Source organism: Miscanthus floridulus, chromosome 15 (genome assembly GCF_019320115.1).
Source record: "Miscanthus floridulus cultivar M001 chromosome 15, ASM1932011v1, whole genome shotgun sequence".
In the NCBI taxonomy this organism is placed as follows: domain Eukaryota; kingdom Viridiplantae; phylum Streptophyta; class Magnoliopsida; order Poales; family Poaceae; genus Miscanthus; species Miscanthus floridulus.
This window is the reverse complement of record NC_089594.1, coordinates 4,181,034-4,195,441: the sequence shown is the minus strand read 5'-3', so window position 1 is coordinate 4,195,441 and position 14,408 is coordinate 4,181,034. Positions and strand designations below refer to the sequence as shown.

The 14,408-nt window shown below is 43.2% G+C and overlaps 2 protein-coding genes across 2 annotated transcripts; both read right to left on the bottom strand.

Moving 5' to 3' along the window:
- Nucleotides 1–2,500: 2,500 nt before the first annotated feature.
- On the bottom strand, nt 2,501–3,485 carry LOC136509452 (uncharacterized). The gene is made up of 2 exons (XM_066504249.1): nt 3,376–3,485; nt 2,501–3,301 (listed from the first exon to the last, which is right to left on the bottom strand). The coding sequence occupies exon 2, from the start codon at nt 3,237–3,239 to the stop codon at nt 2,739–2,741; it is 501 nt and encodes a 166-aa protein (XP_066360346.1). The 5' UTR covers nt 3,240–3,301; nt 3,376–3,485; the 3' UTR covers nt 2,501–2,738.
- Nucleotides 3,486–8,425: 4,940 nt separating this feature from the next.
- LOC136506853 (lecithin-cholesterol acyltransferase-like 1) lies at nt 8,426–13,971 on the bottom strand. The gene is made up of 2 exons (XM_066501761.1): nt 13,606–13,971; nt 8,426–8,870 (listed from the first exon to the last, which is right to left on the bottom strand). Exons 1-2 carry the CDS (start codon nt 13,671–13,673, stop codon nt 8,426–8,428), a joined length of 513 nt encoding a protein of 170 aa, XP_066357858.1. The 5' UTR covers nt 13,674–13,971.
- Between the last annotated feature and the right edge of the window lie 437 nt (nt 13,972–14,408).

The following is a 14,408-nucleotide window of genomic DNA, read 5'->3' as shown; positions in this document are numbered from 1 at the left end:
TTTCTTTTGTGGCAAAAACTCCCTTTATCATGCGTATTTTTTACCTCCGTTTTTGACTACTTTTATGTGTATGAACAAGTGGGCATACCTGTGCATGAGCTGCCTGAATCATGTCTTCTGTAAAAATGAGAATGGTTTAAATAGTCTTATAAATTGGTAATGCCCTTTGTCCTAAGTTTTTGAACATCATTTTCTCAAAGTGATAAAGAATTACCATCAATTTGATCATTTAACCTAATCTCAGTCATTGGATTCTTGTAACCAAAAAGAAATATAGAGACGTGACATTACATATTGCATATTGATGTGGATCTGGTGACGCGACAGTCTCAGATGTTGTTTTTAGCCTTCCATCTTATGAGCTGCTCATTGATTCCATTCATTTCATGATTTTAAGGTGATTTGGAGCATACACATCTGGACAAGGGCTTCCACTATTTTCTACTTCACACAGTACAGATAGGAAGAATGCAAAGTCAATGTAATTGCCAGACTCATGTCATTTTGTCATAGTTTTCCCCTATATGACCATATGAAATTAAGGACGGTTGAAAAAAGTCACCTATGCAGTATTCATTTCACATGCTGTAACATGCGTATAACAGTGACTTTCATGTGCATGATATTTACCTGTACAGAAAGCAAACCAGTACAGAAATTTGTTCCATGGGGACTGAATTATATGGACCAAACTTTCTTATGCGATGATAAATTTCTTGTTCCTGTAAATTGGTATTATAAATTAAGGAAGTGGTTGTGTGCCTCCTGTAATATTTTGCATTTGTATCACTACGTAACTTTGCCAGCTTATATTCTTGAAGCCATTGTACGCAACTGATTTATTAGTGTGCTAACTGAGATTTGTGTGTGGTCCTTTTTTTGTACAATCAACAATGGTGCATTGCATTCAGAATGTATATAACATTCTCTCAGCCTATATATATCATTTCCTGACCATATATAGCACCGCCCTGTGCTCCAATGCAATTGTTAATATAATGTCCGTGCATCTCTCAGTTTGTGATGTGACAATACTTGTTAATAGCGTCATTTTTTTGCTCTAGATGCATTTAGTGCTTTGGGAGCGTAACACTTATCTTGAACTTCTCTTGTACTTGGCAATAAAAGAAGATGAGACAGTTTCCTTCTGCAGTCTCCGCACTACAACTGCAAAGGTATAGATCCATTTTTTTTTACATTTATCAGTGAGTTTTTTGCCTTCATATGTTAAGGGTTAACACAATATGGCTATTGACTTTCATTCATTGTTGGCCGCAGTCTGTCTACGAATGGGATGTTTGATGTTTTGGTTTGCTATATTGAACCAAGGGTGCCGTTGAAACTGTGTACGCTACTGTTGAATGTTCTGATAAACCGAAGGTTCAGAACTGCTGCTCTGTCTCTTTTTCTGCTTGCTTCAGTTGGCAGCAGCCCAGCACTCAGAGCCACCTACTGCTCCACTCTATCCAACATGCAGTACAGAATGTGAAGATCTGTAGAATCAAACCCAGACTGACATGAAAATCTTACTCCCTTCATTCCAAATGATAAGTTGTTTTGGCTTTTCTAGGTTCATATCTTTTGTTATGCACCAAGATATACGTTATGTTTTGATACGTAGCAAAAGCTATGTACCTAGAAAAGCCAAAGTGACTTATAATTTGGGACGGATGTGGTACTATTTTAGATGATAGAAGTGCTGCATTTCTCAATATCTTAAACACTCGCACTATTGTTGTAAAACGACATAGTGATATCGACTATAAGAAGTTGTGTTGTGAAGTGTGTCATACAGTTACAGTGTCAGAACTCGCAAGCACAGGGTATTCAGGTCCTTTACTTAATCTTGTTTCGTTGATTGATATAAAAAGTTAGAGCCTGAGTGCATTTCATATACTGAAGTGCTGTATTGCATCTCTTTCAGGGAAAAGGCTACTCGGCCCATTTCATCTTCAGCTGCTTGTCATGAAGCCAGAAAGGTAAGCTGTGCCACAATCTGAGTTCATCTCCTCATAATGACCGTACCCGACCTTCTGCTAAGCCCTTCAGCATTTATATGTGATATACACCATATAAATAACAACATGAGACAAATGTTTGAAGGTTAGGCACTGCAGTCTTATAGGAGATTTAAAGCTGCATTTGTAGGAACAGTTGTGCCCCTTGATGTGGCTATAACATCCAACTTCTGATCGTTTGCCAGTTTTGGAACAGAAGAAGTGGCCCTTTTCATGCACGCCGATGTTACCCAAAGACTCTGTGAAGAAGCAGCATCTCTGAGGCATGGAATCTGCACCATCGTTAAGCAGGATGGCCTCGCAGAAACCACCAGTACTATGAGCACACTGGAAATGACTGTAGACATGCCGCAGTAATTACTGTGCTGTTGTGGACAGAGAGTTGGCCACATGAAACTCAAAATTCTAGTATTGCTAGTTTGTATTACTGAAAAAACTTTCTTGTTTGATCTGTGTGCAGTGCACTGATTTGGTCTGAAACAGTCACGAAACAGATGGAGATGGCATTATTCTGAAACTGTCTTTTCATCATTCAGAAAACGTTTTTCTCTGCATCAAACTCAAAGCTTGAAGGATGCATATTATGCATCGATCGAAAAGACAGCAATCTTACATCGACGAGCAGATAATAAAACAGTCTTAGAATTACAACACATTACATTACATCGTCAATGACTGATAATAGACGACTGCTGACTGCTAATAATGGAGGGAGGCTAATCAATGGAATCGATCCTCTCTGTCACCAGCTGGTGCTGAAACTGGAACTCTAATCCAATTCCAACTCCTGACGCCGTGCTCGTCGTCCTCTTGCTCTTCCTGCGGCTGCTGCTCGTCCTCCTGCGCGGGCAGCGGCAGCTCGCGGCGACAGATTGGGCAGACGGCGTTGCGGCTGAGCCACTCGGAGATGCAGTGGTGGTGGAAGGCGTGGGCGCACACCGGCATCGCCCTGATCTTCTCCTCGGCGTCGTAGTCCTGCAGGCACACGGCGCACTCCGTCTGCGACGACGCGTCGCCCGCCCTCACCTCTCGCAGCAGGCGCTCCGTGGAGGCGGCGGCGACGCGAGCTCGCTTGGGCCCCGGAAGAACGTACTCGTAGCGTACGCGCCGGCCCATGTAGTCTCTGACCTCGTCGGCTCTCGGGTCCCGCCGCCGCGCCGGCCTCACGATCCTGTAGCTCCGGCCATTATACTCAACCACGCGGCTGAAGCTGTGATCCATCTGCTGCTGCTGGGCGGAGGAGCGAGCTGAGACGGCGATGCGCCGGCGGCGATCCAATCCAACTGGAAGGAAGGAAGCAAGGGAGAAGAAATCGGAGGGGTGGATCGTACCAAAAAAAAGGGGGATCTTGCCTTACCGATCTCTCTCTCTCCCTGTGAGCGGATGTGCCATTAATTTATACACACATGGGTTGGATGGATGGCGGCGGGGAGCTCGACGCCTACTCGGAACAGGAACGCGGTTCCGACTCTCCCAATTCTTCAGAATCCTTTTCTTGCGAGTATAAATCGTCAACAAGAAATCGGAGGGCAAAACCGTCTTGTTAGGCCCTAAAAACGTTTCTACTCCTAAACGACTTTTGGACTTTTCATAAAAGTATACATGTATCATTTTTTCTATAAATATTTTTATAAAAATAAGATGTGAAAGTTGTGTTTGAGAGGCCGTATCGCTGTCCTAAACGACTTCTAAATCATATACGGAGGGAGTATATCCTACAATTGCGAAGCGTGACGATTGAGTCTCATGTTAATTTGCTCTACTGGGACCCATTCTTCTTCGACCTTACGAGTTACGAAGCATGTCGGGGTGGGGAATGGGTCGGGAGGGAGCTACACGCCGCTGGAGGTGAGAGGCCGCGCCGGCGGTCTTGGGGGGTCAGGATGTAGAAGGTTGTCGTGTCAGGACTCATGGAATAGGATCTCGTCGCGAGGAGGCGGGAGCCGGGCGCCGTCGCTCCCCGCCGCCAAATCCGGTGGGCCGCGATCCAGTGGGGTGGGAGTCATGTGCTGTAGGAGAAGGGGCAGCGGCGGTGAGAGGGAGGTGGCAACCAGGGTGGAGTTGGTTTAGGGTTTAAAAGAGTATATAAGGCCCACGAAGATTGCCCTTGGTGGGCCGGTTGCTGGGCCAGCGGGATGGTGGGATGGGTGGCAAAGCTCGTTGGGTGAAACCAGGAACCACACGTTTAGGCTGGTGCTTCCAATATTTATTGGGAGCTTGAGGCTCCCAATAAATATTTACTGTGCTGGAGCTGGCCGTGGCGACCCAGAAGACGATGATGACGATCGCCGCCCTCCATCAGCGGTAGCAACTGCTGGTGCCGCCGGAGCCTGAGTAGTGCTTGCGACGCCCGTGAGCCTCTGTACGGTGTTCGCGAAGTCCTGCGGCGGCACGCTGTAGACCTTGTCCCCGCTGGGGTCTCGCTTCATCCTGCTCCTCCTCGGTGGCGCCGACGAGCCCTCTTTGGTGGCGTTCGGCTGGCTGGTGGCTGGCTGGCCAGCGCACTCACATGTTCACTGTTCACGTGAACAGTGATTTCAGCCAGAACAGTATTTTTCTCTCACAATAATCAGCCGAAATAGTATTTTAGCTTATTTTTCAGTCCTGCCGAGCAGGCTCAAATATCACTGCTAGGGTTTGCCATGGCTACCAAGCTAGGTGGACGACGCACCAATAATGCAAGATCTCGGCTAGCAGCTAGGTAGCAGCTGGGAGCTGGGCAGAGAGGTTAAGTGTAAGCACATGTAGTGTCATCTGCTAACTATATGTGTGTGTATATATATACTACATCCATATATGAAGCCACGTGTGCGAATCAAAAGTCAAATTCGGAGCTTTTTATATTTTATCTGAAAAAGAAAGTCGGGGTCGGACGGCGACTCACTCAAGTGTCCACGTACGAGATGATGTCAGCAGGCGGCTGGTCACCATGAGCTTATGACTTGGTTGCTGGATTGCTTGCATCTCGACCTGAGCAGGAAGCTACCCTGCAGGCTGCAGCAGGTTGCATTGGGGAGATATGATCCTGACGAAGACAAGCAGCAGTTGTGTGTTTGTGTGTGTTCCCCGGCCGGGACCCGGCCCTGTTCATGTTCATCAAACTAGGCCTTGTTTAGATTGCTCAAAGTTCCAAGTTTTTTCACTCTCTCTCCATCATATCGAATCTATGGACACATGCATATAGTAGTAAATGTAGATAAAAAAAATAACTAATTACACAGTTTGATTGTAAATTACGAGACGAATCTTTTGAGCTTAGTTAGTTCATGATTGGACAATAATTATCAAATACAAACGAAAGTGCTACAGTGCCCAATTTTCTAACTCTTGCAATCTAAACAAGGCCCTAGTCTAATTAAATGAGGAAGAGGTCAGCTGGTTAGGCATAATCTCCACTACTTCAGATTGTTACTAGTGCAATGCAAATGTATAGCAGCTTCTTGCATGCACTAAGTATAGTCTGAGTGAGAAAGAAATAAAAGGTGTAGACTTGGCTTCTACTTAATTTTACACCAACAAACATGCTCATTTAAGAATTACTATACAACGCAGACACCCACATAGAAATGCAAAAAAAAAAAAACATGGAGGAGCATATATGTATGGATTGTTTTGGGCACAAAATAAGTACCAACGTACAACACAAGATCTTTGGTGCGGGATGTACTCTCTTATGATGTCTTCAGTGTACACGACTTCTTCATGGGAATAACGACGATAATGCTTACTATAAGTTATATGCAGGTCACTTTGAGGTTGTCGTAAGTTAGACTTCTCTAAATTTAACCATGCTTTTTTAGAAGAAAAAAATTATTAACTTCTGTAAATTCAAATGAACACAGTATGAAAGAAGAATGTAATGAAACTATACTCGATCCTGGTGTATTTTTTATAAACTTGTTTAAAGTTAAATAAGTTTGACTTAGTATAAAATGGCCTGTTGCTAGATCTAAATCCGGTATCCGGCAGTGATGAGGCAAGCCATCATTGCCGGTTCTAGATGATAAAAAATAGAAATTTTGTTTCTAGGATTTGAATTGAAGAGCTCAATGTTCATATTTCCTCAAGCATCCATATATACCATTCTCCTTGAGTACTACAACTTTGATATTCATTTTGTCTGCATTCAACATTGTTAACCATTTCAGGTCTGATCCAAAAACTTACATTGAATATTTAGACATGTAAATCATTTCAAATTAAAAAAACCACCTACAAGATTTTAGATTTTGATATAAAGTTTGTCTTAAACCCCCATGCAAAAAAAAGTTATATATTTTTTTGTGTGCAAAACAAGCCCATCAACCATAGTGATAGGGTAAACCATCACTGACGGCTCGTATCTTCAACAAACAGTCACTATTAGAGATCTGTGTTTCCATGACCATTATTTTTCGTCACTGAAGAAGCCAAAATCATCATGATTTCACTATCTGCAGGGAGAATGATGAGTGGAGACTCTATGATGAATGGCAATCGTCACGGATGAGTATCTGAAGGTCCCACAGGTGGGTCCCGAAGTACACGTCGGATGAGTAACTGCAGAAAGAAGCGGAGCGGAGACTATGACGAATGGCAATCGTCACAGATGAGTAACTGCAGGTCCCACAGGTGGATCCCGAAGGTACACGTCGGATGAGTAACTATAGAAAGAAATGGAGCGGAGACTATGACGAATGGCAATTGTCACAGATGAGCAACTACAAGTCCCACAGGTAGGTCCCGAAGGTACACGTCGGACGAGTAACTGCACGCATAAAGACTATGACGAATGACAATTCACGGATGAGTAACTGCAGGTCCGACAGGTGGGGGTCCCGAAGAAGCAGAGGTCCTATGATGAAAGGCAATTGTCACAGGTGAGTAATTGCAGGTCCCACAAATACACGTTGGATGGAGAGCGGTCACATAGGCACGCGCGGAGATTTTTGATGAAATGCAGAAAGTCACAATTTGAAAATATTCATCATGGAAATGTAAGAACTTCAATGACGAAGTCCGATCGGTCACAGATGTGTAGAAAATCGTCACAAATTAGGGGTGAACGGTGTCGCCAGCAATTCCTTGACGAAACCGGGGTGGTTTCCATGATGATTTTTATGACCATTTTTTTCGTTGTAAAAGTGAGAATCATCATGGAGTTCTGTGACGAAACCTAAAAATTCGTCATGAAAGTGCGTTTTCTATGACCAGTTTGGATTCGTCATGAGCAAAATCGTCATAGAAGTTCAAATCTCCTCTAGTGAGTTATAACACACTGCCTATCACTGTAGTTTAAGCCACGAACCGATAGTGATAGTCCAACCTATCACTATCACGAATCTATAGTAATATACTGCCATTGCCGGCTGTAAAGTAACCGGTAGTGATAGTCAAGTTGTTCTCTGTGATAGTGATATATACGCCTTCCTAGGATAAGACTCGCCTATCCTATTATGTTTCTTATATCGTCTACTCGTCAAGCATTTTGATTGAGGGGGACCTAAGGTCAGGGAGTACCTTTCCTGTCATGTTATACTCCCTTTGTCTTGTAATATACTGTATCCTATAAATTTTATAAAAAAAATTAAAGAGAACATAAAAGACACATGAATCCTTATTTTATTTTCTAATCAGATGTTATCATCAACATAGTTAGTAGTGATTGGTTGATAAATGAAAAATATTTAATGTAAAATAAGTTTTTGTCCTTAGAATACATTATATTTGAGAATAAATTTTGAACGCTAGAATGCAATCTATTACGGAACGCAGCATGTAGTGTCCATTGTCTCTCTGCTTAATTAATTATTATTAATTGGACGATGTAGAAAGGAAGGCGTCTTATTAGACCCGCTAACTTGTCCTAGGAGGAAACGACATCACTTGTGTTTCCCCCACTCTACACCGCCGGCGACCATGCATGTCGTGATTTTTGTCAAGCGGCCGGGAAAGTTTTGTGATCTAGCATGATAGCCCAAATTTTTTGTGTTTTTTAGTGTAAACTCAAGACCTCGACGTTCACTTTCTTGCCCCATTCAATTTTTGTAGTGGTTTTTGGCCCACATTTCTTTGGGCTCAAATCAGTCTCGGATCAGCCTACGCCCAAAAAATATTTTTTCAGCTCATACACAGTCCAACCCAAGCCCACGCAGAACAATCAGCCCACACATTTTTTTAGCACGTGGCCATTTTTTTATCACGATTGACAGCCCAACATTTATAGCCCAATAATGTGAAACTCAGAAAAAAAGATACATTGATTAATATAATAATAACAATTTATAGTTACGTCAAACATGAGAAATATAGTATTACAGTGAATTATAGCCTAACTATCAAAGTGCCTAGCTAGTTAGTATCAGTGGAGAGTTTTCATTGTGTTATTTCCAAGACTACCGTGTCAAACTCGGATGAAACACTCCCTCTCAATGCAGCAGGAACTGGTGCGCCAGCGTGCCGCCGTAGCTGTGCGCCACGACGGTCACCGGCCTGCCGCCGTTGATCCGGCCCGCCCTCTCCACCAGCCTCTTGAGGCGGCCGAAGAAGGCGTCGCCGACCCTCGACGGGTGGCCCGGCGGCGCGACGGCGTACCGGAAGTTGTAGGGCGCGCCGAACAGGGTTTCGCCGTCGCGGTAGCCGAGCCGCTCCAGCCGCGACACGAACTTGTCCATGTAGGAGAAGTTCCTCCGGTCTGGGTCCGGGTAGCGGAAGCTCCGGGTGGATCCGAAGAAAGGGACGCGCGTCTCCACGCCCGGGGCGGCGTTGCGGTAGTCGTCGGACGCCGCGTCGTACAGCGCGACCATCTGCTCGGCGAAGCAGCGCACGCCGGCGGCGTCCTCGAGCGCAGTGTAGTTGAGGTAGAGGCGGAACCTGTAACACATAAAAAAAAAGAATAATCTAGAAAGGGCAAGGCCCAGCCAGCCCACCCCTCCCTTGGCCCAGGTCGCCCCCCCAACCCTCACCTTCTCCTGCCCGTGAGGCTGACCCCCAGCGCCGCCTCTCCTGCCTCCTCTCCCCAGCACGTTTTTTTCCCTCTCCACAACACCTCTCCCTCCATAGATCTCCTCCATCGCAGCGAGAATCAAGAAAAGAAGCAGAAGATGGATTGAGGAGGAAGAGAGGATCATGGAGATGTGCTAGATCGGTGTTCTCTCCAACTTCCCCTTGCGGATTTTCATGGAGAAATCTTGGGTAAGAGTGGAATCCATCTTTATACCCTGTAATTAGGTGTTTTTGAAGGTTCTGGGCGTGGAGGATTAAAGGACTAAGGGTCGGATTGGAGTTTAACTACGTTTTGGCTGCTGCTTCTTGGCAGATATAGCAGTTCGCCTAGGTCATGAGTTTTGGATCTGTTAAGGACCAAATTGGTTTCTACAATATTTTAGAATGTTGTAGAGATTTTATTCAGCTTTCCAAATTGTATTTTATTGCAATTTTTGGTGGAGTATAACTCGAGGTATGGCCAGTTTATGTTGACTGTTCAAGTTTTCCTGGCAGATTTAGTGAGGCCTGTTCATTGGTGTTTTTCTTATGGTAAATGGTCGAATTAGATCTTCTAACTATGGAGACATTTGTAGAGGGATAAAAGTTCTTTCAGCCTGCAAAAATTCATAATTTTTGGATGCATATTTTAGGAGATATATATTTTTATATGTTGATGCTCGAGCTGTTAGGCAGATGAGGAAGAGCTGTTTTGGATTACATTTTAGGCAACCTTAGAGGCCTCATAAAATTTTAGTTTTGCTACCAAAATTGTAGCATATTCTCTGTAGTTTGTAAATATCTATTTATTTGGCACCTAATCTGTTGTATAAAAATAAATATGAAAAAGAGAAGCACTACTGCTCTTCATCGAGGACGACAAGAAGGAATATTGTTTGTCGGTTGACTTTGGTGTTGGGGATTTTGGACTTATAAATACTTTATGTTCTATATGTGAATGTCTTTTGGAGTGGTTATGCTAATATACAAGTGGTTTTAGCAGGTGTTGTTGCCGCAAGGCGTGTATGCCATGTCTACATGGTCGGTAAAGGCAAGTGAACGTAGCTGTTGCGTTGCTACAACTTTAACATGCTATTTTACTGCCTCCACTTATATAATGTAGCACACATACTTATATGTGATAATCGGAACAGTTAGACATGACTTTCATAATTAATGGAAGAGGGATGAATATGATATTGCTAACTAATGTAGCTATGTGGTCGGTATTTTCCTTTCTACTTTAACATGGATTCATAGATAAATAAAGTGTTCTATAGATGATGGTTTGAGATTATGCTTGAGGTTGATAGATTATTGCACATGTGGCATATGCTTGGTTACCTAACCTATGACATGTTCTTTTACTCTAATTGAGGTCCATAGAATCCTTAGTGGCATAATAACTAATGGGTTTGTTACAGAGGTATGTTAATCTTGGTGTATGAAAGCCTCTGTAGCATTTACGCTGCTTTATGACTCTTGGTTGCTATCATGTTTAAGTAAAAGGATGTTGGGTTTGTGAGTAATGATAGGATTAATCTTCTATAAGTCTTTGGGGTGTTGTGTTAAAACATAAGAACTGAATTTTGGGTGCCTCTTTATTTGTAAAAGGTCCGTTGTGATTTGATACACATGTGAGAGGTTTAGATTATTGAATTGGTGTCTTTCCTTATATCAAGATTTGTTAATGGCTGTATGCTACCCTAATTTATTAAAAGGAAGGAGGTCTATATATATCACGGTATTAATAATTAGCTTACTAATGGTTGGCATATATGAGGTTCTATCATTTCATCCTGGTTGATACTACTCAGGTTGAAGGAGCTCTATATGTATCTCTTTATATTGAATATCATGTCTTATTCTCTTATTCATCAGGAGGTATGTGGTATTTGGATCTTTTGGAGATGGTATTTACCTTGTGGCATTGCATCACATTGCATTGCATGGCATTTGGAGTTATGTCGCGAACCTATGGTTGCGACCGTACCGGTACAGCATCGTCATAACGATGCGGCTTCATACCTTGTTGGGTATGAAGGCAGGAGACATGGCATTTGTATTGCATATGCATTATGAATTTGGATTATGGTATATCGGCATTTGGAGTTATGTCGCCGCTTGATAGCCGCGACCGTACCGGTACAGCATCGTCATAACGATGCAGCTTCATACCTTGTTGGGTATGAAGGCAGGTGTTCATATGCATGCATATGCATATAGCATCGTTTATTGGGCATAACGATGCAAGCTTCATACAAATGATGGGTATGAAGGCAGGAGTTCGTGTGCATTTATATGCATTTCTGTATGGTTTGAAGGTTGAATGTGATGAAGTATATTGTGATATACTATGAATAATTATGTCTTACATTGTACTATGGCTTATCGGACTTTGGATATACTACATGTGGTCTGTATGGATATTTAGATATTGGTTTGAATGAGTTGCATCGTAACTAATATGACAAGTGATCCTTCTTTCTAGTGAGTCGAGTTATGGTACGGCTAATGGGTTCGTGGAGATATTATATACAGTTTCTTCCTCACATTCGTAAGCACTTCAATTGCTTTAAATGCTATTTCATTTTGTTATGGGATATGATATGCATTTATGCTATTTTATTTCCCCGGTTATGGTAACCTATGTATTATGGCTTTTGCGGGTGACTTTCTATTGTTCTATATGGGTCATACATTATTCATCAGGGGTAACTCATTACAAACTAATGCTATGTTTCTTAGGCCATGATCACTTAATTCTTAGAGGTGGAAGTGGATATGCGGGGCTGTCCTTTAATACTTGTTGCAATACTAAATGATTAATTAATCTAATGTGGTTTAAATAGCTTGTTAAAGTAGTTCGCTTGCTGAGATTATTCAATCTCACCCTTGTTTTTCCCTCCCCAGGTTGTCCTTTGAAGATAGCATGGAGGGAAAAGGGTTGGTTGCACACCTTGCACCTTTACATGATCTCATAATGCTAAGATGTTTTCTCCTAAGTCTGAGAGATGGTAGAGTACTCTTGCTCATGTTTGATAAAGATAGAGTTGTTATGTGGAGTATCACGCTTTATTTATCTATCTATCTATCTGTCGTTGCTTCCACGTTGTGCTCGTTTCTAGGCTTATGTTGTCGAATTTTTTTTCTACTTCGACATTCTATGGTGTAGATGTGTGGCATCCCAGGGTTGCGTGGTACCTGGGGTGTTACAGAACCAGCCTTCTTCTTTCCCCTCGCGCGCGCCGCAGCGCGGTGACGACGACGGGCGGTACAGCTCCTCCGTGAGGCGCGCGTCGAGCTCGTTGGTGGCGTACCCGGGCACCACCACCACGGGCGGCAGCGGCAGCTGGTGCGGGGCGCGCCTCGTCGTGCTCACATAGTTGGATAACAGGATCGCTGCCGCGACAGGAAAAAGAAGCCATGTCGTTGCCCATCGCAACCGCACTAGTGTGGGCGCCATCACCAACGCGTGGCGTGCTTGCTTTTGCAAATGGTACTAACGATCAACGAATGCATATGCACACCACCTTAATTACTACAATGTACCTGCCTATATGTATGTACAGTATACCTCAACGGTTTCCATGCTGAGTCATTCCATCTCATCTTATTCACTTGAGACGTTGACCTTGACCGGATATGATCGAGGTCTTTTAATTTTTTTCTTTGTAATGTAATAAGGTCAGATACTCAGATGCAGCCACCTACCCTCGTGCTTTGACGGTTGAATTGAATGCACCGATATACGTATATAAATTTAATTTAAGTGTACTTGCTACAACAAATCTAAATCTATGAATCAAAATTTAAGTTCCACCGCAATGATATATAGTGTGACCCAAGCCAATTGATGGTGGTTTTGTCATAAAAACTAGGTAAATTCCCCGTGTATTGCAGCCAGAATCGCTGTTAAAACTATACTATTTATATTTACAAATATACATAAATAAATATCATAATACATGTTAGTGGATGATTTTTAACATTACATGTAAGTAAATGGGTGGTTTGCTATATAAATAGCTTAAATGAAGACATAATGGCATGTGCTAGTAAATGTTGATGTGAGCATTTCGTATGGGGGGATTGTTATATGTGCTAGATAGTGTGATCTTCTAGTGGATGCTGATGTAGACACTTTACATGGCAAGATAAATTGCCTGTAAGGTTTTGCTTTTATAAGAGAGATAGATTAAGGTCACGCATGTTCCACACCTAGATGAAGCTATATGTGAAGTCTATGTTTCATGTCTTTTAGAAGAGCGAAAAATGAGAAAACACGACCAGCTAGCTTGACTAAGCAATCTATCTCACAGGAACTATTTCCAGAAGCCAGATGTGTAGTTTGTTCCTCCACAGGAACTATTGCCCACTCGTCTGGATTTGTTGTGGTGCTTGTATTGGTCTTAAAAAATTTATCAAGAGCTCCTCTTTGTGATTCTTTGAAGTTCTCTAACCTTCTCTTTTTTTTTTCCTTTTCTCACTTCCAAATGGATGTTTTTTGGGCAACATGAATTCATTGTAAGATTCAATATGATTGCTGCATTCTATGGGGTTCCTAATAAATCCAAAACCCAAATCAGTCAAGAATAAAGATTGGGGAAGAGCAGTTCTGTACCTCTGTAGTCTGTAGATGTAGGTCAGCAGGTACGTGAATGCGTGATCGTCTAATCGACGGCTGAACATGCAGTGCAGGCTGGCGACGGGCGATGGCCAATCGCTCGCAAGGAAATAAGAAGTCGAGGCCGGGCGGCGGCGCGGCGCAAGGGCACGATCGCACAGGAGTTGTGGTCTCGCGGATGCCACGGAACTGCTGAAGGGGAGGGCAGCTCAATCGACATGATGAGAGCCTGTATACCTGTACGATGGCCTTCTTCCTTCTTGGGCTGAACAGATGAATACAGAATACTAGTACTACTTACGTATATGGGGTTGGGTCCCCTGGCCTCAAGGTCCTAGTTCGGCCGCTCCGCAGGAACCCCAGCGCTAGGCTTATGTAACTGCTGCAACTTTTTTCGTGCTATGCACGACAAGATGATCCAAACAGACCCATAATGTTTGGTTCGAGTATAACATGTATATGCAAATTGTGGAGCCTAATGGGTTTTGAGGACCAAACAATGGGTTGGATGGTTATTTAAGGTGTTAGGTGCATGTGGTGTCTCGTCTACAACTCGTTTGGGTCTCGATCCTTCGGGTTCTATTTGGGTGTCTCCCCCTTTGATGGCGCCACTTGGTCTGTCTTAATTTTTGGAGGACAAAGGGAATACAAAAGTGGTTATAGGGTTTTCTTGGCTAGAAAGGGAGGTGGCTCCTTGACTAACCAGGCAATTCTAGGGCATTGCTATCCTGGTCCTCGAGTCGCTAGATGACTGATGTGTCCTCCTTCTGTCGATGTTTTACCACCGATAGTCTGCCACG

Bases quoted from the DNA above. Each gene is read 5' to 3' on its own strand.
- LOC136509452 (XM_066504249.1), bottom strand. From the start codon at position 3,239: ATGGATCACAGCTTCAGCCGCGTGGTTGAGTATAATGGCCGGAGCTAC.
- LOC136506853 (XM_066501761.1), bottom strand. From the start codon at position 13,673: ATGTTCAGCCGTCGATTAGACGATCACGCATTCACGTACCTGCTGACC. The intron at 8,871-13,605 runs GTACAGAACTGC...TATGTGTTACAG, and splicing joins TACATCTACAGACTACAGAG to GTTCCGCCTCTACCTCAACT.